The 27,029-nt window shown below is 44.2% G+C and overlaps 1 protein-coding gene across 1 annotated transcript; it reads left to right on the top strand.

Annotated features, from left to right (window-relative positions):
* Window positions 1-9: 9 nt before the first annotated feature.
* Window positions 10-26,714, top strand: MAP3K3 (mitogen-activated protein kinase kinase kinase 3). The gene is made up of 16 exons (XM_031064353.1): window positions 10-198; window positions 614-703; window positions 1,957-1,997; window positions 4,959-5,058; window positions 5,671-5,784; window positions 7,005-7,125; window positions 10,688-10,821; window positions 11,622-11,683; window positions 12,077-12,144; window positions 12,376-12,468; window positions 14,398-14,589; window positions 16,520-16,668; window positions 18,412-18,543; window positions 19,196-19,325; window positions 20,028-20,205; window positions 22,664-26,714. The coding sequence occupies exons 1-16, from the start codon at window positions 25-27 to the stop codon at window positions 22,890-22,892; spliced, it is 2,007 nt and encodes a 668-aa protein (XP_030920213.1). The 5' UTR covers window positions 10-24; the 3' UTR covers window positions 22,893-26,714.
* Window positions 26,715-27,029: the final 315 nt, after the last annotated feature.

The raw sequence follows: 27,029 nt of genomic DNA, 5'->3' as shown, positions 1-27,029 counted from the left end.
AAGTGTCAGAGCTGCAGAAATGTCATGGTTGGTGCTCACTCAGACAACTTACTCCTAAAATTCTTGTGCATCACAGATGAACAAGAGGCCTTGAAGTCCATCATGAAGGACCTGGTGGCACTCCAGATGGGCAGGCGGCACCGCCTGCCCGGGTATGACACCATGAAGAATAAGGACACTGCTCACTCCAACAGACAGGTAAAATTGTTTGTGAATGCCCGAACTGGTGACCTGGCACTGAAGGGACAGAGCAGGTGGACAGAGGAGATCAGATCCTTGGCTCTGTCCTGTGCTTCCAGCAGCCAAAGCATCAGATGGGAAGTAGCTCCTTGATCCTGCTCAGGCTGTGGCAAATATGGTAGCTTTTATATATTTTATATTTTTACATAAGACTAATGAATATCATATCAACTGTATGTATTATATATGCTATACATTTATGTAGTTTAATAAAATATTTAGTATATATTACATTATACATGTATGTATACTGCATTCTCCCCATATGTATTTTTTATGGGGTTTGGTCTGCCCAGCTAAAAAATTTAGCAAGTGACTTTCTGATTTCACAGTCATATTTCCATTTTTTAAGTGATTTTATTCTTTTTTAAAGAAAAAACACAATGCCAGCAGTCCCCCCTTCTTGGGCAGCCCTGCAATAATGAACCAGTGTGCCTCTGCAGTGGAAGAAAAAAAAATCCCGGTAAGAAAACTGACTTCATTTCCATATTAGCAATTATAAATTAGGAATATGTCTTCAAGTTGTGTGCAGTGACTTCATATTATTCCTGTGCTGTTAGCTGCATTGTTTCTTTACTGATCAATTCAAATGAGTTCTCTAGATTTCTTTTTTTTTTCATTTTGGAGTAATTCTAGACTAAGTTCTTTCTCTTCCCACATCTAAAAACCACTCTTTAAGGTTATGTGTGAGTGACCACCTGCAGCTGGTCGTGGCTGGGATTGGGAAGGTCATTTTCCCTGGTCCAGCTCTGCAGGAATTCCGTGTGCTCCCAGGGACTCCGTGGGTCCTTTTGAACTGCATTCTTGACCACTGGGCCTGCCAGAAACTTCCTCCAGCTAAAGAGCATTTCCTGGCCACGTTTTTTTTGAAGTTCCTAGATGTATGATTGCCTATTGTCTGAGGCTTTCACAGATGGCTTAATCTATTCCAATCACATAAATTGTGCAGCAGAAATGATGGAGTCTTATCATAGTAGATTTTTTCCCTTTTATTTTTATCTTTCTGACCTAAATTGGGATTTGAACTTCAATGTCCAGAGTTGAAAGTTCAGCTTGTTGACTGTTGCATGCCACCCAGCATCTTCTGAGTTTACAGTGACTGCACAGGTTGCACAGTCAGTGCTTTTAACTATCAGATGGTCGTGATGATCCCTTTGCTGAAACCTTAGAACTTTAAAAGGTAACACAGAATCAGCCTGTTTGTAGCTCTGAGTTTCAGGGGCTGCATTTTTGAAAAAGCAGTGATTAATTCCATGTCTTAAGAATAAAGAATAATAAACAGGAATAAAAATTCAAAAATAGGAGTAGGAATAAAAAATGTAGCACATTCCCTCTCTGTTTCCTGCCATGCGTGCTTTGAGGATGCTTAAAGAAAATTGCCTTCAGATTAATAAGCAGTTAGGACTGAATTTCAGATTTTTCCCATTCAGTGTTAAAGATAGATTAATTTTTTTCAAAGTTTATTTCAATGTCTTCTGTTTAAGTGTTAGGTTGCAAAAATTACAGCTTAGTTTTTACCCCTTTTCTTCTCTTTCTCCTTCAGCAGTTTCTCCATTCCTCACGTGCTGTGTTCATGTATCAGCCACTTGTTTCCCCAGTCTGCTTCAGCTTCCACGGAGAAAGTTAAAAAACTAAAATCATAATATGGTGCATTTGTGTGCTGTTGTGTGTGCCAGAGTTTGATTGTGAGCTCACCTTTTGTTCTTTCTCCTGCAGAATGATGTCAGGATAAAGTTTGAACATAATGGGGAGAGACGGTAAGTTGGCCTTCACTGCTTTGATTCTTTGCTTGGGAGAATGATTTAGTCATCAGTAATTTAGCTTAAATATTTTGTTGGCTTTGCTTTCCTTTTTCCTGAATGGAAATCACACAGTGAAGGCAATAGCAAACAGCTCACACACAACTTGGTTATTTTTAGAGATCAGTGTGTCATAAAACACTGATTTATTTCCATAACATTTATTTGTAAGTGAACTGCAGAATTTTTAAAAGCTGTCCAGCCTGAAAAAAATTCAGCCTGAAAGTCTTGTTTCAGATATGTTCCCATTTTTTCATTTAACTGAAACCAAACGAAGCTGATCAAATCAGCATCATTCTTTTCTAGTTTCTCACTTCCTGATGCCCTGTCACTATCATTGCCCTGCTGTGATTGAGCAATTGATACAATAAGGGGAGATTTTTTTCTCATTGGTGTAAGACCTTCTTTGTTATTTCCTCTGATATTTGGTTTTTAGAGACATTCTTTTACCAAAAAAAAAAACCAGAAATAACTGAAATAGCGGTTTCAGTTTTTACAGCATTGTTTCCAATGGATAAAATTGCTGAACTATTTCAAAGTAGGTCCCAAAAAGCCTCTTATTTGCCATCAATTCAAGAGGAACTCTTGAAACATTTAATGACCCGTGGCTCTGTGAACTCAGGAGGGCTCCAGGCTTGTCTGTGGTCTCTGGGTCTGCTCTCACTGAGGGAAAACATGGTGCTGGGCTATAGTGTTCTTATTTTGGAAGATATTAATTGGGTTGTAAGCATGAATGTATGTGCCATCTTCACAGCCATCTTGGGAGATGGTTTCTCCCAGGCCAGGCAGTACTTCCAACATGAAGTAGTTCACAATTTCGTGATAAAATGCAAATTTAATGTCCATGGCACAGGAGAACAAGTTGTTTGTAGTGATCCTCACAGCCTGTTCTAGCAGAGGTTATTGGCCAGGTTGTTGAAGCTCCTCCTTTGTCAGATTTTGGGATTTCTGTTAGGGAAGCAGAAGTGTTCTTTGTTGGCAAAGCAGGCTGTGGAGAATAATTTCTACTCTTCCCCCAAACTTGAACTGTTTCTTTCACTGAAATCCTATGTGATGAATTCTCTCAGTGACTTCTTGTGCTGTGGGAGAAATTTTACAGGTAATCATCACTGGGATTTGCTTCTTCCTTTGTCAGCCAGGTCTGCTCAGCACTATTCTGTGTCAGGGGCTTTGTGGGGACAACAGAGCCACAGTGGGAAGTGTCACAGTTCCTTGTCACACTGTGTCAGGACAGGGGAACGCTCCTGTCACCACAGGCTTATCATCTTGCCTGTCTGCTGGGTGCATTCCAGGGGGCAGAAGGGTTTTCTCCTGGTTTGTTTTTTGTTTTTTTTTCCTAAAATGAAAAGGTTGATTGTGTGTCAGTCTAATTATGCAGTTGTGCTCGCCCGAATTCCCTGCTCCCAGCACAGTGTGCAGTTCCAGACAGGGAGCTTGCACCAGAATGTCAGTGTGTGTGCTTGGTTTCACAGGAGCTGCCAGATCTAACCACAAATATTTAAGGTGGTCAGGCAGGAATGGGCTCCTTAAACCCTGCAGTCCAGGATTTTGTGTTAGAGGAGTGCACAGAGTTTTTAAACTAATAAAATTTGTGGCACCTGAGAACAGCTCTGCTTTTGAAAGCATTGAGTGTAGAATGGGAGCCTTTATAAGGGACTGAGAGCCACATTGCATTTGTGTGGTGCCAGAGCACTGTGATTTCATGTATGGGTTTCTTAGGAATATGTAGAAAATGTTATTGTGGGCAGCTTTTTAACAAGGACAATTATTTCCAAACTGCTGAATGTTGTAGGTCTGGTAGCAAGATAACCCTTCATGGGAAGGGGCTGAGGAACACAAGGGTTATTTCAAACAAAAGCTGCATCTCTTAAAAGGATACCCAGGGCTGATGAGGCTGTGTGGATGGATGACTGGGAAACTAAACCTTCTCTCCAAAGCACAGGTTCATCCCAGAGCCACAGAATCCCAGGATGGTTTGGGTTGGAAGGGACCTTAAAGACCCAGTGCCACCCCTGCCATGGGCAGGGACACCTTCCACTGTCCCAGGTCACTCCAAACCCCATCCAGCCTGGCCTGGGACACTGCCAGGGATCCATTGGCAGCCACAGCTGCTCTGTGGCCCCTACACAAAGCCCCTCTCCCCCGCTTTCCCCACAAACTCCTGTGAGAAAATTCAGAGTCTCAGTTGGGCAAGAACAGGTCTTGAGTTTCCGTGGTCCACTCTGTGACTTGGAAGTCCAAACAGTCCCTTGATCATTTGTAGTGCGCTGATGTAGCAAAAGAAATAGGAGGAAGTTAAATATAAAAAACCTGAAAGTTTTTTCGTTGCAAAAGATATTTTTTTCTGAAAGTTAACTAGCAGAAATTGCTTTGGAAAGAACACTAATCTTCCAACTGAGGACAAAAAGTATAACCAGATATTTTAATAGTTTGTGTGTGAAGAGGATCTTGGATTGTTTAGCCTGGAGAAGAGTAGGCTCGGGGGAGACCTTGTTGTATCCTGTTATTTCTGCCTCGTGACAAGTTTGTTAATTGGTGCTCACAATCCAGCTCTTTGTGGCAGAACCTCATCTGTGCCAGAGCAGGTGGTATTTTTTAAGCCAAGGTGCACAGGGCATTTGTATCCTGTTATGTGAAAGGCGTTTATTCAAAAAAGGATTCTTTTCTGCCCAGGGACAAAGGGATTCTATTTGAAATCTCCAGCTGAATATTGCATTTTGACAAACTGTAGGGAAATGGGCCAGAGATCAATAATTCCTTATTGAAATAATACAAATAAATTTAAATTTGAAAGGTTCCCTACTTGCTTGTGGATGAAAGGAGACCATTCAGATGTGTTTTTAATGGTTCAGCCATGTGATTTGATTGCACTATCATTGTGAATCTCTGGAGTGAGGCAGTGGCTCTCTTTCCTCCCAGGATTATTCCGTTTGTCCGTCCCGTGCGCTACGAAGACGTGCAGCAGAAAGTGAAAACAGCCTTTGGGCAGCCCCTGGACCTCCACTACATGAACAACGAGGTACTGAGCTCTCAGTGCTCTCTGCGTGACACTTCCTTTCCCCAGCACAAATTCCCTACCCAGAAATTTAATTTTTGGGTCTTTCTTTAATACAAACCATCGTTGAATCCCTGATCCAAAAGGCAAATGTGCTGATCCTGATAAAGCGTCTCACTGATGTGTGTGTGTTGTACAAACATCAGCATCTTGTTTCCCTTGTTCTGTGTTGCTTAGGACACTCTATTTCTACATAAAACCAAATTTTCACTTGATCATAGTTCTGGATACTTAAGTATTCTGATACCATTTTCTCATCAGAGAGTCAGGGGCTGACAAGTCTCTGTTCTTTGCAGACAGCAAATCCAGGTAGCAATTCACACTTTTGTGGCTTTAGAGGAATTTGCATTAGGGTCAGCCATTTCTCTGACATGGGAGGAAAACCTCATTAAAAAGTAAGACAGCATTGGAGTGAAAATCTGTGGAATAACTGAGCAATCAGAATCCTGTTTTAGAGTCTGGTGTTTTTCTAATGTTTGTTTAAATACCCATTGTATTTAAACAACCCATTGTAGAAGTAGAGTTTTTCTTTTCTGTCTTTTCTAATGATTTTCTTCCATGCTCTTTATTTTGCAGCTCTCTATTCCTTTGAAAAACCAAGATGACCTGGATAAAGCTGTGGATCTCTTGGACAGGAGCTCAAATGTGAAAAGCCTGAGGATACTGTTGCTGTCCCAGGACAGAAACCATGTGGGTAACAACTTCTGGGACTGCAAAATCAAGAGGTTTACCCCTAAGACCCTAAAGCATGATGGCAGCATTAACTGAGTGTGACAGGGATTATAAAATCACTTTTCCCAGGCACAAATGCATGTGTTTATCCTCTTTGCATAGGCTCAGCTATAGGTGTCTCTTTGTGTTGGATTTTTTTCCCTGACTTCAGCAGCTGTTTGGGGGCTAAAACATTGCAGTTTTTAAAGCAGGGTGACCTCATTAGCACCTTCATCCAGCTCCCATGGACCTGCCCATGGTGGAGTTTATGTGACTTAAATCAGACTCTTTCCTTACTCCTTTCAAGTGTATGCACTCATTAAATGTGCAACCATCCAGTAATTTAATATTGAATTAAAATATTTGAGTTGTTGCACCTTCTTCGCTTGTCATGTTCAAATAATTTTTGGAAGTCAGAATTTATTTCCTTGAGGTGTCTTTGGTTATGTTCTTTTCAAATAAGATAAATTTTGTAACTCAAGAGGAGGGGAATATTGCACCTTCTTGTAAAGCTAGGTGTGTTGGGTCAGGGTTAAAATTGAAAGTGTCTGCAGGTATTGAGCCCCTGCTTTGACACAGAATCTCAGTGGCTTGGGGGAGGTTTCATGTGTCTCACTCCTCTTCCTGCTTTGAATGAGATGAGGGCTCTGTAGAAAAATGATCTTTAATTAGATAATATCTATGTAAGTTCAGGGAAAGAATGAATAAATTCATCTTGGCATCTCCTGACTGTTGGTGCTATTAACCTCTCCAGAATTTATTTTTACTTAGTTTGAGTTATGAATTTACTTTTTAAAGGCTGTGGGGAGTCAGATTACTTCTGAAACAGTGCAAGATTCAAAATTTATCTCTGCTGGCAAAGGTGGTTGATGGAAATTGGAGGTGCTTCTGTGTTCTGGTCTCAGGGGGTGACAGGAACCCCTCAGGTACCTGGTGGTGTCAGGCACTGCAAATCATGCACTTGGGTTGAGCTGCACTTGTTCTAGTTCTCTGATTCCTGTTTTACACCCTAATTGTAAACCTGGCTCTTTTGCTGTCTTTTTGTTTGTGTTTTCTGGATTAATCAGATTTCAGGCTCTAGAACTGTCGCTCAGCACTTTCTTGGTACAAAGCATAATTTTTTTTTAAACTGTGGCCAGACTGCTTGAGCTGCTTCATCTCACTTTATTTTGTTTTATTCTTTCCATTTTACCCAACAGACCAGTTCTTCACCCCACTCTGGACTGCCCAAGCAAGTCAGGATTAAAACTTCCCAATCTGTAGGGGATGTGAGCACACCCTACCAGCAGCCAGAACCCAGAAGCAGGCATCTGTCTGTCAGTGAGTATTTTTGCCACTTCTACGTGTTTTTGTTTGTTGAAATGTAGCTTTTGGACACTAGTGTTTATGGTATAGCATTTAGGAGAGCCATGAGAAATTGAAAGGTTATTCTGGGACAAGGCAGTTCATTTTCAAAAGCTCTTAATATGTTTACAGTAGAATGTTTCAAAGTTCCTTGCTAAGTTGTGGAACAGCTGAGGAGCTGCTAAAGGGGATGTCCCAAAGCCAGAGCCATTGTGGTTAGAAATTTGGAAAGCTGATGTGAGTCTATTAAGCTTTTTATTTAGATTGGCAATTTCAGCTCATGTAACCTAGATTTGATTTTTTTTATGTCGGGCTTTGGAATCTCTCCTGACTCCTGTAATCAAGCATTTTGGTAGGAATTAGTAGTGGATATCCAGCTAGTGTCCTACATTCTGAGTTGCCTCAACTTTCACTTCTAGAGTTATCAGCACAAGACAAAATCAGAGGTGCACAAAAGATAATCAAAAAAATCAGAGTAATATGTACCTTTATCTCATTTCCTTGGGTTTCTGTCAGCCCAGTGAACTCCTGTTTGGGGGAAAGGTTCATGTAAGAATTCTGTAGTTTTTATTACTTCCATCTCTGGCAGATTTGTCTGATTTCTCCCAATTTCTATGTTACAACCTACTCTAACCATGCAGCGCAATTCAAATCTGTTCTTGAACGATTCTCAAAGCTGTTAACCTTTATATGAAAAACTAAAACATGTCAAACACCTTCAAGTATTTATGGGCCAAAAAAACCCCAGAAAAGTCTGTGGTTTAGGGTTTGACTCCTTGGTGTGAAGCTCACTGAGCAGTGAAGGTGCAGGAGGAAGGTGAGGATGTGAAGGCCAGAGCTGAAATGCTGCTCTGCATATTTCTGCTTCAGAAAGAAGGTAAATTCTGCTGGAAATTGAAGCAGAGGATGACTCTGTTTGTTACAACAGCTATTTTGGGGCTTGTCACAGCTAATGCCTGAGGACAAGTGATGCAAGTCACACAGGGCAGTACCAGGAGCTGGGAGTGTCAGAGTTGTTTTGTTTGCAAGTTCTTCCCTGTAGCAAAGGAGTGCTTCAGTTTCATTAACTCTGTGAAATTGAGGCAGAATTATTGCACTATTTTAGATCAGTATTTGCAGTGCAAAGTATCAAATAATAAATCAGCTTAAACCACAACAGTCTCCATACTGGGGGACCCAAACCAGAGTTGGATCCTCCCTGTTCTGAGCAAAGGTAACTGGGAGAGTGAGCTCAGAGGGAAGGACTTGTGAACCAGAGCAGTAGTTCTCAGTGTAGAACTTGTCTAACAAACCTGCTTGTATCCTGTGCAGAGTTTGCTGATCCCCTTCTGTACAATTTGCTTTTATGAAGCAGCAAACAAACAAAATACTGAAAACTTGTGAAGTACGTGACTGAAACGGGGACAAAAAGACTTTTACTATCCTTCCTAGTTTGAAGTTAATATGCATAAAAAGAGCAACATTCCTTGGTCCTGAGAAGTGGTATCCATGCATGTCTGAACACCACGTTTCTTCTATAACAGACAAATTGAATGCCAAAATTATTTCATTTAAAATATCTCTATATACATATTTTTCTTTACTGACATTCTGAGGTATCCAGGTAATGGTGCCAAAGCCAACAGACTGTAGCAAGTATCTGTCATGGGTGAACTGTGATACTCTTTCCTCCAATCCCAGCTTATGGATGCTTTCTGAATGACTTGCCATTCATCAGTCAAGAAGCCTTTGCTTTTATTTTCTGAATGTGTCAGAATACCAGGCTGTTACATTATGAGAGGTCCAGAAGAGTTCCAGTTGTGTCAGAGGTCTGCTGGTAATTTGGCAATAGCTCGGTCTTGCATCAATTTCTTCTTCCTTCTCTTTTCTTGTCTTTGGTTTGGAAGAGGAAGGTGCCCTGTTTGCTGGTGTTTCAGGCAGAGAGACTCTCCAATTCTTACCATGTCATGCAATTAAAGTCCATAGCAGTGTTCAACTAAAGCTTTTTGCAGGCAGGAGAGGGACCTGTGTGAATCCTGAGCTCCAAACAGCCCCAGCCTCTTGTCACCAGTTCAGAGCTTTGGAAGTAGTGATAACTTTTATTTAAAAAAAAAAAAAAAAGTTACTAAGCATTCTGGCAGGGCTTGTGTTTTTTCCACTCACTTCCTTTGATATACATGGATTTAGTGCCGACTTCCTTTTCCTGCCCAGGGATGGGGCCTTTCCCCAGCAGCCCCTCTGCCAGTGCCAGCGGGCCGGGCTCGCTCTGGCCGTGGGCATCTGTCTCGGAAGGAGTGAAAGTGCTCCAGGGCTGGGGCAGCCCACGCACTGCCGGGGTTATCCCACCCCTCCAGAGGGCTCATCAGCCCTGGGAGCTGCTTGGGACATCAGGTGGTAGCTCTGAGCAATACACTGTGGACTTGACAATCTTGGAGGTCTTCTCCAACCTTAATGATCCTATGATTTTCTTAATCCCTTTTTTTTCATGTAGTTCATCCCCCTTGCACCCTAAGCCATGCCAGCATTGTTCATTTTCCTTCTGCAGCCCCCTGAAAGGTGTGTGCTCTGCTTTTCAGTCTACTTCTCCCAGCTCTTCGCCTTTGCTCTTTATTACAACTTCTGTAGAAAATATTTTCCTTGGGAGAATATTTGCTGATCTTTACCCATCTTTCCTAGCACCTGAGTACACACAGTTAATTAAAGACAGTGTTGTAAGGAGCACAGCTTGAGAGCTGATCTCCACCTGCTGCCTCTGGCTTCATGTGTGACCTTGAGCAGATTGGCCTGGACCACAGCAGTTCCTGGAGCTCACAGTGGGAATCGGTGGCAGCTGCAGGTGGATAGGTCACTGCAAAAAGGGGTTTTTTTCTTCCTGTATCTAGTTTCATCTTCTTTGAGATCTGCAAGGAAAAAATAAACCCTAAGAGTGAAGTTTCTCTCGGTAGCACAAGAGTGACTCTTTAGGTAGTGCCACTAACAGATGATTAAACTGGAATTTTGCTCAGAAGGTTGAGCAGAAGAAATTAGAAATAGGTGACTGCTTTGTCAGGAGCTTCAGCAATAATCACATAGCATCTAAAACATCAGTACAGGTGCACATCAGACAGTTTGGTTTCCTTGGTCCCATGTCTGTCCAGACTGTGGGTTACTCTGCAGTTATTGTGGTAGATAGAGGTTTGGTGTGGAGGCAATGGGGATGGTGCACATCAGACAGTTTGGTTTCCTTGGTTCCATGTCTGTCCAGACTGTGGGGTTCACTCTGCAGTTACTGTCGGGGGATGGAGCTGTGCTGTGGTGGGGATGGTGCACATCAGACAGTTTGGTTTCAGAGGTTCCACGTCTGTCCCCACTGTAGGGTTCACTCTGCGGTTACTGTCGGGGGATAGAGGGGGGGTTTTGTAGGGGTGGTGCACATCAGACAGTTTGGTTTCCCTAGTCCTGTGTCTGTCCACACTGTGGGGTTCGCTCTGCAGTTACTGTGGGTGAATAGGGGTGTGCTGTGGTGGGATGCCTGCCGCAGCAGTGTCCCAGCAGCAGTGTGAGTGTGTCCCTGTCACAGGCTCCCAGAACACGGGCCGCAGCTCGCCCCCGCCCGGCTACGTCCCCGAGCGGCAGCAGCGCATCGCCCGCCAGGGCTCCTACACCAGCATCCACAGCGAGGGCGAGTTCATCCCCGAGACCAGCGAGCAGTGCGTGAGTACCCACCTGCCAAGGGCTTCTGCTGGCACCTGGGCCCTCCTTTCCTCTCCCAAATATTCACTGGCTCTGGTTGCATCAACACCGTTAAGTGGTGAGGCACGCGTTGTCCAGAAAGTTGTGGCTGCCCCATCCCTGGAAGTGTCCTTAGAGCAACCTGATGTAGTGGAAGGTGTCCCTGCCCATGGTAGGAGGTGGAATTGGATGACCCTTAAAGTCCTTTCCAACCCAAATCATTCTGGGTTTATGAAAATGCTACTTTGTGCATTTTAACAGCTTCAGATTGTAGCTGTGTAAGTTCAAAGCCTTTGTTGGGCTGCCAGAAGTAGTTCCCTGCTCTGGGCATTGCCCCTCCACCTCTGACTGAGCAGTTTTGGTGCTGTCACACATGTGACAAGGTTTCCTATTACCAGGTTTGTGTGACCCTCTTGCTTTTGAAACTCTGCTCTCCATTCAGAAAAGTGGGAAGTGAGGCCAAAGGGCGACTTGCAGGTGGAGGCAGCAGCACCAGCAGAGACTGTTCCTGGAGCCAGTTGGGATCGAAATGCAGCACAAGGCTGCTAAAGCTTGCATTTTTCACAGCAGAGTCCTTCAACAACTAAAGCAGTGCCTCAAATTTTATATGAACCTAATTTCTGTGGGAGATAAAGGAAAATTATACATTTAAATAGGCTTAGACTCCCTTCTTCAGCTGAACATCCTGCAGGCAAGCAGTCATGGGCTCTGCTCCTCTGTCACAGCCTCTCCTGGGCTGTGGACTGCACTCATGTTGCTGTGTGGTTTCTTCTGTGTTGCAGATGCTGGACCCTCTAAGCAGTGCTGAAAACTCAGTGTCAGGAAGCTGCCAGTCCTTGGACAGGTGAGCAGCCAGGTACAAATGTACAAACTGGTGAGAACGTGGGTGCTCAGGTGGAAATGCCAGTGGTACTTACATAAAATCCTCTTTTCTATCACATACATTTTCTTGGAGGGAAACAAGAGCTTTAACAAGAGCACTAACTATGTCTTAAGGCTGTGTTATTTTCTGGCACAACCGCAGACCAGCAAACTGGTGCTTCAGTAGCTTTAAGTTATAAATACAAAGTTCTGAAGCAAGCAACCTGTGTGGAGCCACCCCTCTGAGAACATCTGGCTGCAGGGTATTTAAATCTCTTTTAGACAAGGCTCTACTTGTTCATTTAGAAAATAAAACAACAAAAAAATAATACCCCAAACAACAGCAAAACTTACTCTTGCCTTCTTTCTCTATTAGCCCTTCTTTTCGGAAGTCACGGATGTCAAGGGCACAGAGCTTTCCTGACAACAGACAGGAGTTCTCAGGTATGTCTTTGCTACCAAAGATTATTTGACCCAGACACTTTCTGCTCTTGGCTGGCCGCCCTCCCTGCTTGCTGGGATTGTATAAATAGAAGAAGTGGGGACACAGTGATGGAAAAGCTATGAAATTATTTATTGCCCCTTCCTAAAAACCTGCTGTTACAGGAAAATTCTGTTATTAGAAGTTAATGTTTTTTGAAGGAGCCTCACTTTTGTCTTTGCTTCTCCTGGCAGACCGTGAGAATCAGATCTATGACAAGGCAGGCAAAGGTGGCACCTACCCTCGGCGCTACAACGTCTCCATGCAGCACAAGGACTACAGCGATGGTGAGTTGGTCCCACAGCTCCCATCCCAGGCTGGGGAAAAGAAGTGAGGCAGTGGCAATGTCTACACGAGGGTAACTCCTATTTGGAGAGCCTGGAAGTGCCCTGGTCCTTGCAATTAGTGCTGAGATTCATGCTGCATGATGCCACATTTTCATGGAGACCAATGGTTGTTGTTTGTAATTCTTTGTTTACTTTGTAATTCTTTGTCCTTTCTGGTGTTATCCAGGCTGAGTAGGGAATTGTGGACATAACTGTTAGACTTGGCCCTATATAAGTACTTTCCTACCACAGAGATTCGTTATACTTTGCTAATTTGCATTGCAGACTTGCTTCTGGGTCTTTTAAATATAGCAGGGACTTAAAGAATTACATCTCTGCTCAATCAGATGGCTTTATGCAAAATAATCTCTCCAAATTTCATGAGGTGCAAGTTGGCATGATCTTTATTTATGATATTTATTTGCAAGTCCAGGCACGTTATCTAGAAAGTCATTTTGTATGTAGTTGTTAAGAGTTTGTGCTCAGAGCCTTTAAACCAGATTTCTCCTTTGGAAGGTAAGTTTAGATCTTACAGCACTGAGGGCATTACAGAGTGTTCTCTGCCTTCTGCTTTGGGAATGATGCAGGGCTGTACAGAACTCAGGCAGCACCAGCCCTGAGCTGTTATATTTTTGCATCTCGTCAGTTTGGCAGCAGATTCCGCTCCATGGGAACAGAGCAGAACTTGGGATTTCTCTCCCTTCTCCCCGCTGCTCAACCCCCAGCCATTACCTCCCACTTGCAAGCGTTTATTTCAAGATGTTCCTTCTCCCCAGGCCGGAGGACGTTTCCCCGGATCCGACGTCACCAAGGGAATCTCTTCACCCTGGTGCCCTCGAGCCGCTCGCGGGACACAGTGATGGAAAAGCTATGAAATTATTTATTGCCCCTTCCTAAAAACCTGCTGTTACAGGAAAATTCTGTTATTAGAAGTTAATGTTTTTTGAAGGAGCCTCACTTTTGTCTTTGCTTCTCCTGGCAGACCGTGAGAATCAGATCTATGACAAGGCAGGCAAAGGTGGCACCTACCCTCGGCGCTACAACGTCTCCATGCAGCACAAGGACTACAGCGATGGTGAGTTGGTCCCACAGCTCCCATCCCAGGCTGGGGAAAAGAAGTGAGGCAGTGGCAATGTCTACACGAGGGTAACTCCTATTTGGAGAGCCTGGAAGTGCCCTGGTCCTTGCAATTAGTGCTGAGATTCATGCTGCATGATGCCACATTTTCATGGAGACCAATGGTTGTTGTTTGTAATTCTTTGTTTACTTTGTAATTCTTTGTCCTTTCTGGTGTTATCCAGGCTGAGTAGGGAATTGTGGACATAACTGTTAGACTTGGCCCTATATAAGTACTTTCCTACCACAGAGATTCGTTATACTTTGCTAATTTGCATTGCAGACTTGCTTCTGGGTCTTTTAAATATAGCAGGGACTTAAAGAATTACATCTCTGCTCAATCAGATGGCTTTATGCAAAATAATCTCTCCAAATTTCATGAGGTGCAAGTTGGCATGATCTTTATTTATGATATTTATTTGCAAGTCCAGGCACGTTATCTAGAAAGTCATTTTGTATGTAGTTGTTAAGAGTTTGTGCTCAGAGCCTTTAAACCAGATTTCTCCTTTGGAAGGTAAGTTTAGATCTTACAGCACTGAGGGCATTACAGAGTGTTCTCTGCCTTCTGCTTTGGGAATGATCCAGGGCTGTACAGAACTCAGGCAGCACCAGCCCTGAGCTGTTATATTTTTGCATCTCGTCAGTTTGGCAGCAGATTCCGCTCCATGGGAACAGAGCAGAACTTGGGATTTCTCTCCCTTCTCCCCGCTGCTCAACCCCCAGCCATTACCTCCCACTTGCAAGCGTTTATTTCAAGATGTTCCTTCTCCCCAGGCCGGAGGACGTTTCCCCGGATCCGACGTCACCAAGGGAATCTCTTCACCCTGGTGCCCTCGAGCCGCTCGCTGAGCACCAACGGGGAGAACCTGGGCCTGGCCCTGCAGTACCTGGAGCCGCGGGGCCGCCTGCGCAGCGCCGACAGCGAGAACGCGCTGGGAGTGCAGGAGAGGAACATTGCCACCAAGTGTAGGCTGGGCTCCTGGGGACAGGGAGGGCTCCCGGGGACTCCAGACCCAGTGCAGTGCCACAACCTGGCTAAAAAGCCATTCCAAGCACCTCGTGTGTAGCCATGATATTTTCTGAAAAATCCTTTCCTTAGGATCCTTATCCTTAGGAGAAAAAATCCTTTTTTCTCCTGAGAAGCTGAGAGGCTTCAGAAACAAAATGTAAACAATGGTTATCTGCTGCTGTGGAGTGCAGCAGGTGGATCTGTGATTGGTCTCTTAGAGTTGTTTCTAATTAATGACCAATCACAGTCAGCTGGCTCAGACTCTCTGTCCAAGCCACAAGCCTTTGTTATTCATTCTTTCTTTTTCTATTCTTAGCTAGCCTTCTGATTAAATCCTTTCTTCTATTCTTTTAGTATAGTTTTAATATAATATATATCATAAAATAATAAATCAAGCCTTCTGAAACATGGAGTCAGATCCTCATCTCTTCCCTCATCCTCAGACCCCTGTGAACACCATCACACTCGTGCCCTGACTGTGCTTTGAGGCTTGTCACAAAGACAAGTGTTTTTCTTCTCGAGATTTCTTCTTTTTTCCTTTAGAAAGCATTGCAAATTCAGCTAAGAAGTAAAAATCTGCTTGATCTAGATGATCTACAGGGTTCTTAAAACAGGCAGACAAGCTTGTTTATTTTCTTGCTATGTTAACATTTTCAGTCAGGCTTTTGGGTTACAGTTATTCTGTATGTATTTTATTTGCTCCTTAGTAGAAGGATTTACTTCTATATTATTGGCATCCTTGAGCTGTTTTGTTGGACAGCTTTCTATTATAAAAATAAAAAATAAGTGGCACATAAGTCATTATTGAAGAACTTTGTATATCCCATACAGTAATTTAAGGATCAAAATGAAGAGGAAGGAACACACTAAAATACTGCCTGGCAGTAAATCTGATTAAATTAGACATGTCAAAGCAAATCTCTCAGCTCTTCTGTATTTTCACACTGTTCAGATGGCTGGTTCTTGTCTTTGTTTATAGAGTTTCTTGTTAGATCCAACATAATTGGATGCATTGAACTGCAGGAGTCTGGTAGTGTTGCTTTCAAAGTTGGAGCTAAAGCACTGGTCTTTGAGCAATATGCTTTGGGATTAAGGGCAGTCTGAAAAACTGGGCTCAGGTATTAATCTCTGGGTCAGGAGACTGCTGCTTATGAATGTGAGGGCTCCCAGTGCCCTGAGGATGGAACTTCCTGCTGGGGTGTTGGAGATGCTGCTTCACCTGGGTCTCATGGGTATTTTTATTAACTGTCCAGCAGGTAAAGAAGGTACCCACACTGTGCTAACACAGTCCCTACTTTATCCATGTCTAGTAGGTAATTATGACTTCTAATCTTTATGGTTAGAGAGAGCCTTGCAGTAAAATCCTTCCCACAGAGGTTAACCCCAAACTAGCTTGGCAAAGAAACTCAGAATAATGTCCTTCAAGTTGTCCCAGAAGCTTAAGTCATTCCCAGCTGGCTGGGATTGATTTAGCAAGGCTTATCCAGCTCTTCTTCATCTGATGCATGTGGTAACTTCAGATCAAGAGTTGGAAGCTGCTCTTTAGTTGCTGCATCATCTCTTAAAGTAATGATGTTGTATGATCCACCTGCTGGTGGAATGAAATTTCACCAACCCCATTGAATGACTGGTCTGTAAAACACATTTGCAGAATGTTTTGTGGTGTCATTTTAATGGGACATCAGTCAGCAGATCCTTGAGAGTCTGGACGGTTGGATTCTGTTCAGAGCTCTACCACTGACTCCTTACCCTGGGAGAGCACCTCATGTTTATTCACCTACAGAACACCTGCTTCAGTCCCTGCATGATGGAGATTGGTCCTTGAAAAGCCCACCTTTGTTTTTAAATAGTGTAATGAAAGGAGAAGTGACTGCTGTTCTCTTTTAGCTCCAAGTGCTCCCATGAACTGGCGCCGAGGGAAGCTGCTGGGCCAGGGCGCCTTCGGCCGCGTGTACCTGTGCTACGACGTGGACACGGGCAGAGAGCTGGCAGCCAAGCAGGTCCAGTTTGATCCAGAGAGCCCTGAAACAAGCAAGGTAATCCTCATCTCAGCTCCTCAGACCCCTGTGCAATGTCTCTCTCTGTCTGTCCTTGAAAGCTGGCATCTTATTTAGTTCGTACTAAGGTTTCGAGTCATGTGGAGAAGAATAGGAGTCATTTAAAAATTACTTTTCTGTGTTATTAACTTCAGCTTGAAACTAAAATCCATTTTCTTGCTTCATTCTTGGCTCTCCTTGCTCAGCTTTTTGGGTTTTTGCCAGGTTGCTTGAAGAATACTAGACTGCCCTGTGTTCCTGGTTAGACATGGATGTGAATGAAACTAAATCCAGCAAGAGTAGGGTTTTTTTTCTTTTTTGAACAAAAAAAAAGCTGCTTGCACATGCAAAACCCACTTCTGGGTTTATATGGTACACCCTGTATCAAGTGCATTAATTACCAATTTTCACTTCTGAATTCTCTGTGTCCTTAAAAACAAATGGAGCTGTGGGGTGTAAATTAATGAAGAACAGTGATGTGACAACACTGGAGACAGTGGAGATGGGATGGGCACCTTGAAATTAGGGGACAGCACTCAACTTCCTGCACAGGGGATGCAGCTGGAATGGCTTTTGGGTCTTTGCTAGTGTTTTAACAGTGTACCAGTTTCCCAATATTGAACAAATTCACTTTGAGCTAGAATAACTGATCCATGAAGATTTAATTATTCTGATTTTATGTGGGATATTGGTGCCAAGATATGTCCTGAATTGGGAAGTTCTACTATGTCTGTGTTGTAAATCAGACAGTAACTCTGAGCCAAGGAGGAACAGGCTGAAATATATTTTGAAGGCACTGAAACTCCAAATCTTATACTATTTTTTGGTCTGATTAAGCAGCTTCCACTGGTTCCATGTGTGCCTACAGCACCCAGGTTCTTGCTCTAAGATTCTGCATCCTCTCCCAGAGTGAGAGATTTGAACTTGATACCTTCCCATGGCAGGGCTGGAAAGGTAAAAGTGGGACTAATTTGGGGAGAAAACATTATTCCTTTTTCCATAAATCCTCATGCTTCAGTACCTTTGATGTTCCTCCTGTTCAATCCCTGGATTCAGCAAGAACCTGATACTCTTTCTGAGCAGCAAACATTTGTGATTCCATCTGAAATTGTTGGATAACATCTTTGCACTGTGATACCCTGTTGTCTGTGGCAAGAGCAAAGCAAAGGATCAGTTTCATGTGCAGAGCTGCAGATTCTTTGAAGTAAATAGGAGAGGAAGCTGTTTGTAGGGCTTGATTCCAGTAAATCATCAGTGTGATCAGAACAGGACTGGGTGACAGAAACTTAGCAACTCTCAGCACCTGTTGTTTTGCTCTCCAGTGGGTTCCAGTTCTGTAACTGTATTCAGAGCTGCTTCATAATTACACTCCCTGCCCACAGCTTAGTGAGAGAAGTGAGGTTATACCTGTGTTGTGGGTGGAGAATCCTTTCAGCCACCATGCAGATGACAGAATCAAGGCAAGAAACAAAGTTTTTCTCTTACTAAATCCATGTATGATACAGCCTGTGTTCTATCAAAGCTTCCACACCAACACTTGCCTGCAGATAATGCAGTAAAAATGAACAGCAAGCCTTGGTAATGTTTGCCTTTTCCAAGAAGCAGATAAAATGTTGTCATGGATTACACTTCTCAGTGTGGTAGTGGTCTCATCCTGCCAGTGACATGACAAATTTATTATTTTTTATATTTATTATATATTTCCTGGGGCTGCAATCTTATTTTCTCCTTCAACATCCACAGGAGGTGAGTGCTCTGGAGTGTGAAATTCAGCTGCTGAAGAATCTCCAGCATGACCGTATTGTGCAGTATTATGGCTGCTTAAGGGATCGAGCAGAGAAGACCTTGACCATCTTCATGGAGTACATGCCAGGGGTAAGAGCAGCACAGTCAGGGGTCAGAAGGGGAGGTGGCTGGGTTTGTTAGCTGGTTTATTAGTGCTGTGATTCCACTGACTATGTCATCTGCCTCAGACCCTCTTAGGGCTGTGCCTTCTCACACTCATAATGCCACCACTTTCATTTTATTTATGTCCAGATTACCTCTTTGGGTTTTTTTCCTTAAGTGTCTTCTACTTGAAATACATTCTCTGTGACAGTCATTAAAGACAGTTCTTTTCTTCAGTCTAAATTTGTTCTACCACAGTACCTCAGAGGACTTGGGCCAACATGTAAATCCTGGTAACTGAAATACCAGAATCATGGTACAGCGAGGCTAAAACTGACTCTCCAAAAGTGAGGCTTTTGACCCAGATAAGTCTGCTGAACTATTTTATTGCTTGTCTTCACAACAAGTTGTACCAGTAGACAGAACCTCCTTAAGCTGTTTTTGCCATGAAGCCTGTCCTTGCTGTTCTTAAAAAGGCTTCTTAGGGCAAGATGCTCATAGAAAGCCTTTAGCAGAGGGCAGAGTTCATGGCAGGGCCAGCTGGGTGTATAACACCCAGGGCTTTTTGGAGCTGAATGGACACTGCAGGGTCTGTGCTTTGCCACCTCTTTGCCAATTCTTTCCCTTTGCTTTGTGGCAGGGGTCAGTGAAGGACCAGCTGAAGGCGTACGGGGCCCTGACGGAGAACGTCACCCGCAAATACACGCGGCAGATCCTCGAGGGCGTCTCGTACCTGCACAGCAACATGATCGTGCACAGGGACATCAAGGGTGAGAGCAGGGCCAGGCCAAGACAGCTCTCCAGCACAGGAGCAAAAGGGTTTCATGTGGGCATGTACCAGATAATGGTAACAGTGGGGTTCTTGATCTCATTTCAGTTTTGGAGGAAGAATTGGTTTTGGTGTCTAAGCCTCAGTTTGTGTCCACATAAAAGCTGAGCTCTAAAGTTTGCTTTTTCCCTGGTGCTTCGTGTTCAGTACCAAGTGGAGATTGACTTGTTTATTGTAGGAGTTCAAAGGGGTTTAATTAGCTACATCTGTTACCCAGCTGACCAGAAAGCAATGCTTGCACTCAACAAAGCAGCATCCCAATAAAATCCTTCTCTACACAGCTCTCTTCTCTCTCAGCCCTTGGCCTGGGGGCCCTGCTAGGCTGGTTGAGCTGTTTACAGGCGCTGTAACAATGCTGGTGCTGACTCAGCTCTCATTTCCCTCCCCCCTTCACTTCCTTGTGTTTTTCCCTGAAGTTTTTCCCATTTACAGCCATTAGCAATTGGCTTGTCTACAACCTGAATTAAAGAAGTGATGTTTAGCAGGTCACCTGAGGCTTAATGGGGAATGAGCCATACCATGAGCACAGGTATTTGTGCTTGGATATCGTTCTGTAGGCTGCAGATCCAACAGCTGGATCTCATGAAAACAGCTGTCTTGGGTTTTTTTTGGTTTTTTTGGTTTTTTTTTTGCTTCTGTCCAGGTGCCAATATTCTCCGTGACTCTGCTGGGAACGTGAAGCTCGGGGACTTTGGGGCCAGCAAAAGGCTGCAGACAATCTGCATGTCGGGGACAGGCATCCGCTCCGTCACGGGCACCCCGTACTGGATGAGCCCGGAGGTGATCAGCGGCGAGGGCTACGGCAGGAAGGCAGACGTGTGGTGAGCCTCTCATTGCTGCCCACAGATCACTGCACACATAGCACCTTCTGCCATCTGAGCATCCAGGTTCACGCCTTGTCTGGATGAAGAGTTTAAAGAAAATTGAAGCCACTGGTTTGAATTCAAGACATAATCTTCTGCCAGCTGTGCTTTGCGGTGTTAACACCCAACATCTCATTTCGTTTTTCAGGAGCAGTTTCCACTCATTCCTCACTCAAACTGATAGCTGTTTTTTTGCTTTCTGGCTGGTGCAATGTTTTCATCCTTCTCATGCTCTCAGGCACTTGGTGGAATTCTTGGGGTGTCCTGTGCAGAGCCAGGAATTGGGATGATGATCCCTGTGGGTCCCTTCCAGCACAGGAGACTCTGTGATTCTGTGATATCCCTTAGAAGAGCAACTGAAGGTTGTCTAGGGAAAGCCCATTCATTTACATGTAAAATGAGAGTTGTGCTTAAAATGTACTGGAGATTAATAGAATTTTAGCCTTAAGGAAAGATGCTCAAACCTGGAATAACAGAAAAGATCCAGGTCAGATCAGAGGTGATCTGCATGAATGGAAACTGTAGCTGTGCTATTATTGGCATAGCCAAGGAGCAGTCTCTCTCCAGAGAGCAAAATGGTCCTGTGCCAAAATGTTAATTTTGGGGGCCTTAAAAAGGTGAGATTATAAAACTTAAGTAAACAACAGGGACAAAAGGTCTGGTTGTGCCTCCACAGCAAAGCAGGGCTTGTTTCCTGTACAAGCAGCAAGTGGAAATACAGCTGAAACTTGTCTGCAAAGAGTTAAATCCTGCAGACTCTCCCAGTTGGGATGCTTGGGGAGAGAGTGGAGCACGTGCCCTTCCCCCTGGGTTGGTGCAGTTGTGGATTTCCTCTTGGTGCTGACATTGGTCCATTCCCATCAAAGAGTCGCTGCCATTGGCCACACTCCAGTTCCTACAATCCCAATCATTATTTGGGGGGGGTCAGAATTTTCCAGTGCAGCACTGGTCCCAGGGTGGATGTGTATGGCCCAGAGGCTCAGAAACGTAACACATCCATCCACCTGGCTCTGTGCCATTCCTGCAGGCCCCTCTCCAGTTTTCTTTTTCCTAAATAGCAGAATATGTGAGCTATTTGTTATTGCTGGAGTGACTTGACATGAAAAACATTCCTGCCGTCTGCTGGATATCTTAAAGAAACCGGATCTGCTTAAACGGTATAAATCAGTCTAAACAATAATATATCCCTGCTTGCTTTTGAGCAAACCCCCAGCACTTCAGCACACATGGTTTGCATTTTCTGTACTCTCTTCTAGTAAGCCTGAAATGGCTGGAAAACTGTAAAATTTTCACGTTGGATTTTAAACCTTGTCAAGAAATCAGTTCTTGCATATTCTCTGCATTTAATTCCTTTCCTCCTTGTCTTGGCAGTCGATGCAAGTCTGCCTCTCAACATCCTTTTCCTTGCATTTCACCTCAAAGGAAGGTTTAGTTTTAAGGTAGAGGAGGCAGTTTTCCCTTTTTAATGTAAAGATGTGATAAAACCACAGGATTGGATATTAAAAACTCACTAATGGCTTTTACTTAATCTGTGGCCTAGAGGAAGCAATTAATCCTTTTTGAATAAGCCCCAATCAGTGCAGTGCTACAGCAGCCATCTTCCCTGGGAAGGTGTTGGAGTCACGTTGCCTCAGAAAGGTGGCTCAGCCATGTCCCCAGAATCACGTCCTTGCCCTGAAGTAGCCTGCAGAGCCCCATTAACTTTACAAGGAATTTTTCCTTAAGGTAATGATGCATCTGTCCCACAGGGATTTAACTTACTGCCTTCCCACTTCGGAACTGTTACGACTTCAATTATTTTTTGAGTGATGCTTGGTTTCTTGTGAAGTGGAGATATTATTAGGTTATTTTTTTTCCCAACGTGGGCATTTTGAGGCCGTGGCTGAAAAGGGATTTTGCTGAAATGGCTTTGTGGGGTCAACAAGCTCTGATTCACTGAACCTTGAGCGTTAAGAAGTCTGTTAGACTGTGTGTGTTAAAAAGAACTGCGAAGTTCTTACCTTGCAACTCAGCAAGCTGAACCTCTGAGCAGGCTGCTCTAGTGGAAGGTGGTTGGAACAGGATGGTCCTGAAGGTCCCTTCCAACCCAACCTGTGCTGTGACTCTGTGATTCTCTAAGTGCCTTTGAGGTACAACAGAAGCAGCAGCACCAGCAAGGTCAAATGGTGCCTTCAGGGATGTCCCACTGGCACATCTTGTCCCCTGATAACACAAACGTTTGCTGAGAGGAGAGTTTGAGCAAAGGGGAGCAGGACACATGGCACTTTCGTGGCAGCAGGAAAAGCAGCTGTTGGCAGCTCTGGCTCTGAGCACAGGCTCCCCCAGGAGCCGTTCCCAGAGCTGCTGGGGAGTTCTCCCCGAACACTGGGCATTACTGAGAGAATTCTCATTTGTTTTTTTCCTGTCTGCTTTCCAGGAGCCTGGGCTGCACCGTGGTGGAGATGCTGACAGAGAAGCCCCCCTGGGCAGAGTACGAAGCCATGGCAGCGATCTTCAAAATCGCCACGCAGCCCACCAACCCCCAGCTCCCCTCGCACATATCAGAACATTGCCGGGACTTCCTAAAGCAGATCTTTGTGGAAGCCAGGCACAGACCCTCTGCTGAAGAGCTGCTCAGACACCAGTTTGCACAGCTCCAGTACTGAATTACCTCCCTTGCTCGCAGCTCCTGCCGGGCTCTCCGTGCCCTGTCTTGTCCAGTTGCAACTGCCCGTTGTGGTGCTGCATCTTCAAAATGCCAACTCAGCTAGGCCTAGTCCTTTGGGAAGTTCTGCCAAGGAACTTAGGGTCTGCTCTCGTGCCTGATTCCTTCGTGTGCTGGACTAATGTTCATCCTGCCGACAGCTGTCCAAGCAGGGCTGCATTTTTGCCCAGATTTTGTTACCTGGATGTGACCTTGCTGCTGGCTGCGTGTTTTCTGCAGGAAGGGGAATCTCACAAGTGTCATCACTGGTTGAACATAGGAGAAATCTGAACCCAAGTGGGAGCTGGAAGAGCTCCACTCTGTCCAAAACAGAAACATGCACCAGCCTCCAGACCAGCTCTGCCTGTGGGAGTCCCTGGTTTTGCCCTCCTGGGGCTCCAGAGGTGTCTCCAGTACCTGAATCCAGCAAAAAGCCATGTGTCGTGTCCACTATAGTATGGTATATTTTTCTTCTTGAGTATTCAGCATCTGAAGGTGTTCAGAAGATATTGATTCAAAAGTATGTGAATAGTGTTATTTTATAATGAACCCATGGATTTGGGGCTGGAGGTGAGGGAGTTCTTTCCAGCTAAATGTCAGGATAATCAGACAAGTTTCAGCAGAATGCAATCACTCCAGGGCCTGAGGGAAGGGCTCTCCCATTAATGTTGGAAAATCTGGAGCTAGGTTTGATCTGTCCCAGCATTTGGACAGTGTCACTTAGTTTGTGTCATACCAAACAAATCTGTGCTTCTGCTTCCTCTCTCTGGGGCTGCTGGGTCCAAACAAAACCCCTCTGGAAGGGAATTCCGTGGAATTCAGCTTCCTCCTGCATCTGTCTCTTTGGCTGGTAACTTTTTACCATCCTTTTAACCAAAGATAGTCCATCTGGTACCCAGGAAATGACTTCAGAGTTTCTTTGAGCACATGGCCTAATGGAAAACTGAGGGTTTCTTGGGGACAATTACCTGGACACTTGTGCACAGGGAGCTGGAATCAAGCTCAGCTTTGCTGTGCATTATTTGAATTACAGGTGTGCAAGTGATCATTTAAGAGTTCCATAAAAATGTTACAGTCCAATTTAAATAAGCTTTTGTAGGACTCAAGTCAAATAGGGAACCTCAGACAACATTGAAAATGGTAGCAAATATCTAAAATTACCTGGAGATCCCCATGCAGGTACCAGCAAAGCATATCCAAGTGATTGTGCACTTGGAAGATTGCACAGGTCAGAGGACTGAGATCCTGATGGCCTCAAATCCTCTGTGCTGATTTGGGCACTAATAATTTTATTTCACTCATGAAAGACCAGCAGGTTTTAAGTGCTGGGGATTCATGGTTTATAAGTTATCTCTGAGAAATGAAACTAAGAAAAGCAAATGTTAATTAACTAAAATATTGCTTTATAGGGCAACACTGAAGGTGTTCTGCTCTTGTATTGGAAACCATATTAAGGTTCCACACACCTCCACTCTTCTCCCCCTTAAAAAATTGAAAATTGCTTCATAATGCAGTAAAATTAAGTTTTTAAGTGAATACTAATAGCAGGCTAAGGCAGGTTTTAATGAAACCAAGCTCCTTCGACACGTGAAGAATACTGTGTTGAATTAAAAGAGGAAAAAAAAAGAACCCTAAAAGCCCCAACCAACCAAAAGTCCTGAAAAGCTTTAACAATATGAAATGTTTTTTCTGTGCCAAACCCAGAGCAAAGTGTAGCCAATAAAAACTGGTGTTGGTTTCCTTTCCAGGCTCCCTGCACTACTCCAAGGATGCACTGTCCCACTTGTGGGCACTTAGGGGATCCCTTTTATGAAAGCCCTTGTTCCATAATTTATTTAATTATAGTGAGAGCACTTCAACTGATCTTTTCCCAACCAGGAACTTGACCCCAAGTTGTCCAGGCCCTTGGCCTGACTTCTGGCCTGCACTTCACTGTTGCCATGAGGGGAGGCGAGGGTGTGACACTCCAGCTCGGAGCTGGGGAGCTTTTCCCACCACTCTGCTGGGAGTGTGGGACCATCCCTGCAGCCTGCACGACAAAAGGAGGGGGATCAGCACCAGCTCTTCAAGCCTTGCATCCTAAATATACCAAAGATTGGAGTCTTCATTCCCTGCCCATCACCTGCAGGAATCAGGAGCACCATGACATCTGCATCCCTCTATCCTTGGCTTGTCCTCACCAAATCCAGACCTTCTCCCTTGGTTTTTCTCTTGCTGTCCCACGTGCTGTGATCTGGGAGAGAACAGGGCGTGAGGAAAGGGCAGAACTTCTGTCAAAGCACCTCAATCCTCAGGAGCTGTCGTGGCTTTTACCTCACCTGCATCCCGGGAGGCGCTTCCAGAGCAGAGGAGAGCAGGAGCAGCCAGGACTGATGATGGCTCAGGGCTGTCCCCAGAGCTCAGAGCCCTTCCCTGGGCTGGCTGGGCCTCCTCTGTGCCAAATCCCTGCATCCCAGCCTGGCAGGGAGCAGCACCCCCTGTACAGTGACAGAGAACACGGGGCCAGCTCGGACTGGCGCGTTCGGCACAGGAACAAGCCAAAGCATTGCCTGTATGTTTGGAGATGCACTTTTATGAATGTAGTTTATATCGCTCTTTTTTAGCTCTTTTTACATCATGTAAACGGTGATGCCTCATTTTATTTTTTTTTTTTTTAATTTATATCGTAAAAGATCATATTTGGTGATTTTTATATATATCGACTGTTATGGGGTGGGGGGAGGTGGGGAAATGAATTTGACGCCTTTATGAATTTAAAAAGGAAAAAAAGCAGCTGGTTTTGCAGAGAATTTGCTGATGGTTTATAATGAGTAGAGCTGAGCCAAAATGCCTCTTTGTTTCCTCACAGCCCTCTTGATTATGGAAAAGGAAGATTTGCATTCCTGAGTCCACTGCTCTGATTAATAACTTGGGGCTGACACTGATACCATGGGCTTTTAACAGCCCTGGCAGCAAAAGAGTTTCAAGTGGACAGAAATGTAATTATACCTCAATTGAATTATATCTGGCCTCTTTATCCTGGCAGACTAGGAAAAAACTGGGAATAAACTCATTTAGGGAAGAGTGGAGGAGGAGTGCCAGGCTGACAATAAGCTATTGTGTCAATTCCAAATGTCATGTTGGATTTCCTGCTGTTCCTTCCTGGGAGGGATATATAGGGAATATTGAGTATTGGGGTCCCTGATGGAAGGTGCTGCAAAAATTGAGAATATTCTGTTTGACAAAGAATTTCTTATCAGAGTCCCAGTGTCCTAAAATGGTTAAAACTAATCCGAAAAATGCCCAAGATTCCCATTGGAGAGGAACTTGGGGGAATGTGGCTGTCCCTGAGGCAGTGAGGAAACAAAGCAGTGACATTTTGGTCTTGGTGTGACGATTCTGTGCATTCCAGGTTATTTGCTTGTTCTCCAGAAAATCCCATCTTTGCCCATTCTGTGGCAGTTAGGTTGCATCAATTTGGATGGGGTTTTGGGGTGGGTTTTTTTTTCCTAATTTGGAATAATATTCCAAAGGACTGGAAGCTGCTCCAAGGAGTTCCCATTGGCACCAGTTACCAACATAGACTGACCAGGAGGGAAAAGGCAGGTGTGCCAGGAGCAGTTCAAAAAGGAAGAAAAGGATTTTGTTATCACCATAAATGATGCAAAGCAGGGAGAAAGGGCTTTAACCTGGATTGTGCAGAAGACCTTGACCCAGTAGTCTCTATTTACCGACCGGGGGCTTGCAGTGCAAAGCCAGGCCAATGTATCATTTTATTTACAATAAAATTATCATTTATATGAAAGCCTGATTTGGTGACTGTCCTTTCAAAATGTGAAAATTTGGAGAAGGAAAGCCTCTGTGTTTCAGAGAAGTGGAAGATACCATGAGCTCCCTTCCAGAAACGGAGCTTCCCAACTGGAGGAATCTGGATGTCTTGCATTGACTGTACCAGTGATTTGGAGAGAATTTGCTGTCCCTGAGTAGAGCAGGAAAATGGGTAACCACATCTCCAAATACTTTCAGGTTTGATTTTTTTTCAGGCTTACTGTGTTAGGAACAAACCAAAATAGTGCTGCTATAAAATTCATCTGTTCTCCTTGCTGAAAGGCCGATTTGT

This window comes from Geospiza fortis, unplaced genomic scaffold (assembly GCF_000277835.1).
Source record: "Geospiza fortis unplaced genomic scaffold, GeoFor_1.0 scaffold344, whole genome shotgun sequence".
Taxonomy (NCBI): domain Eukaryota; kingdom Metazoa; phylum Chordata; class Aves; order Passeriformes; family Thraupidae; genus Geospiza; species Geospiza fortis.
This window is presented reverse-complemented; position numbering and strand designations above follow the sequence as displayed.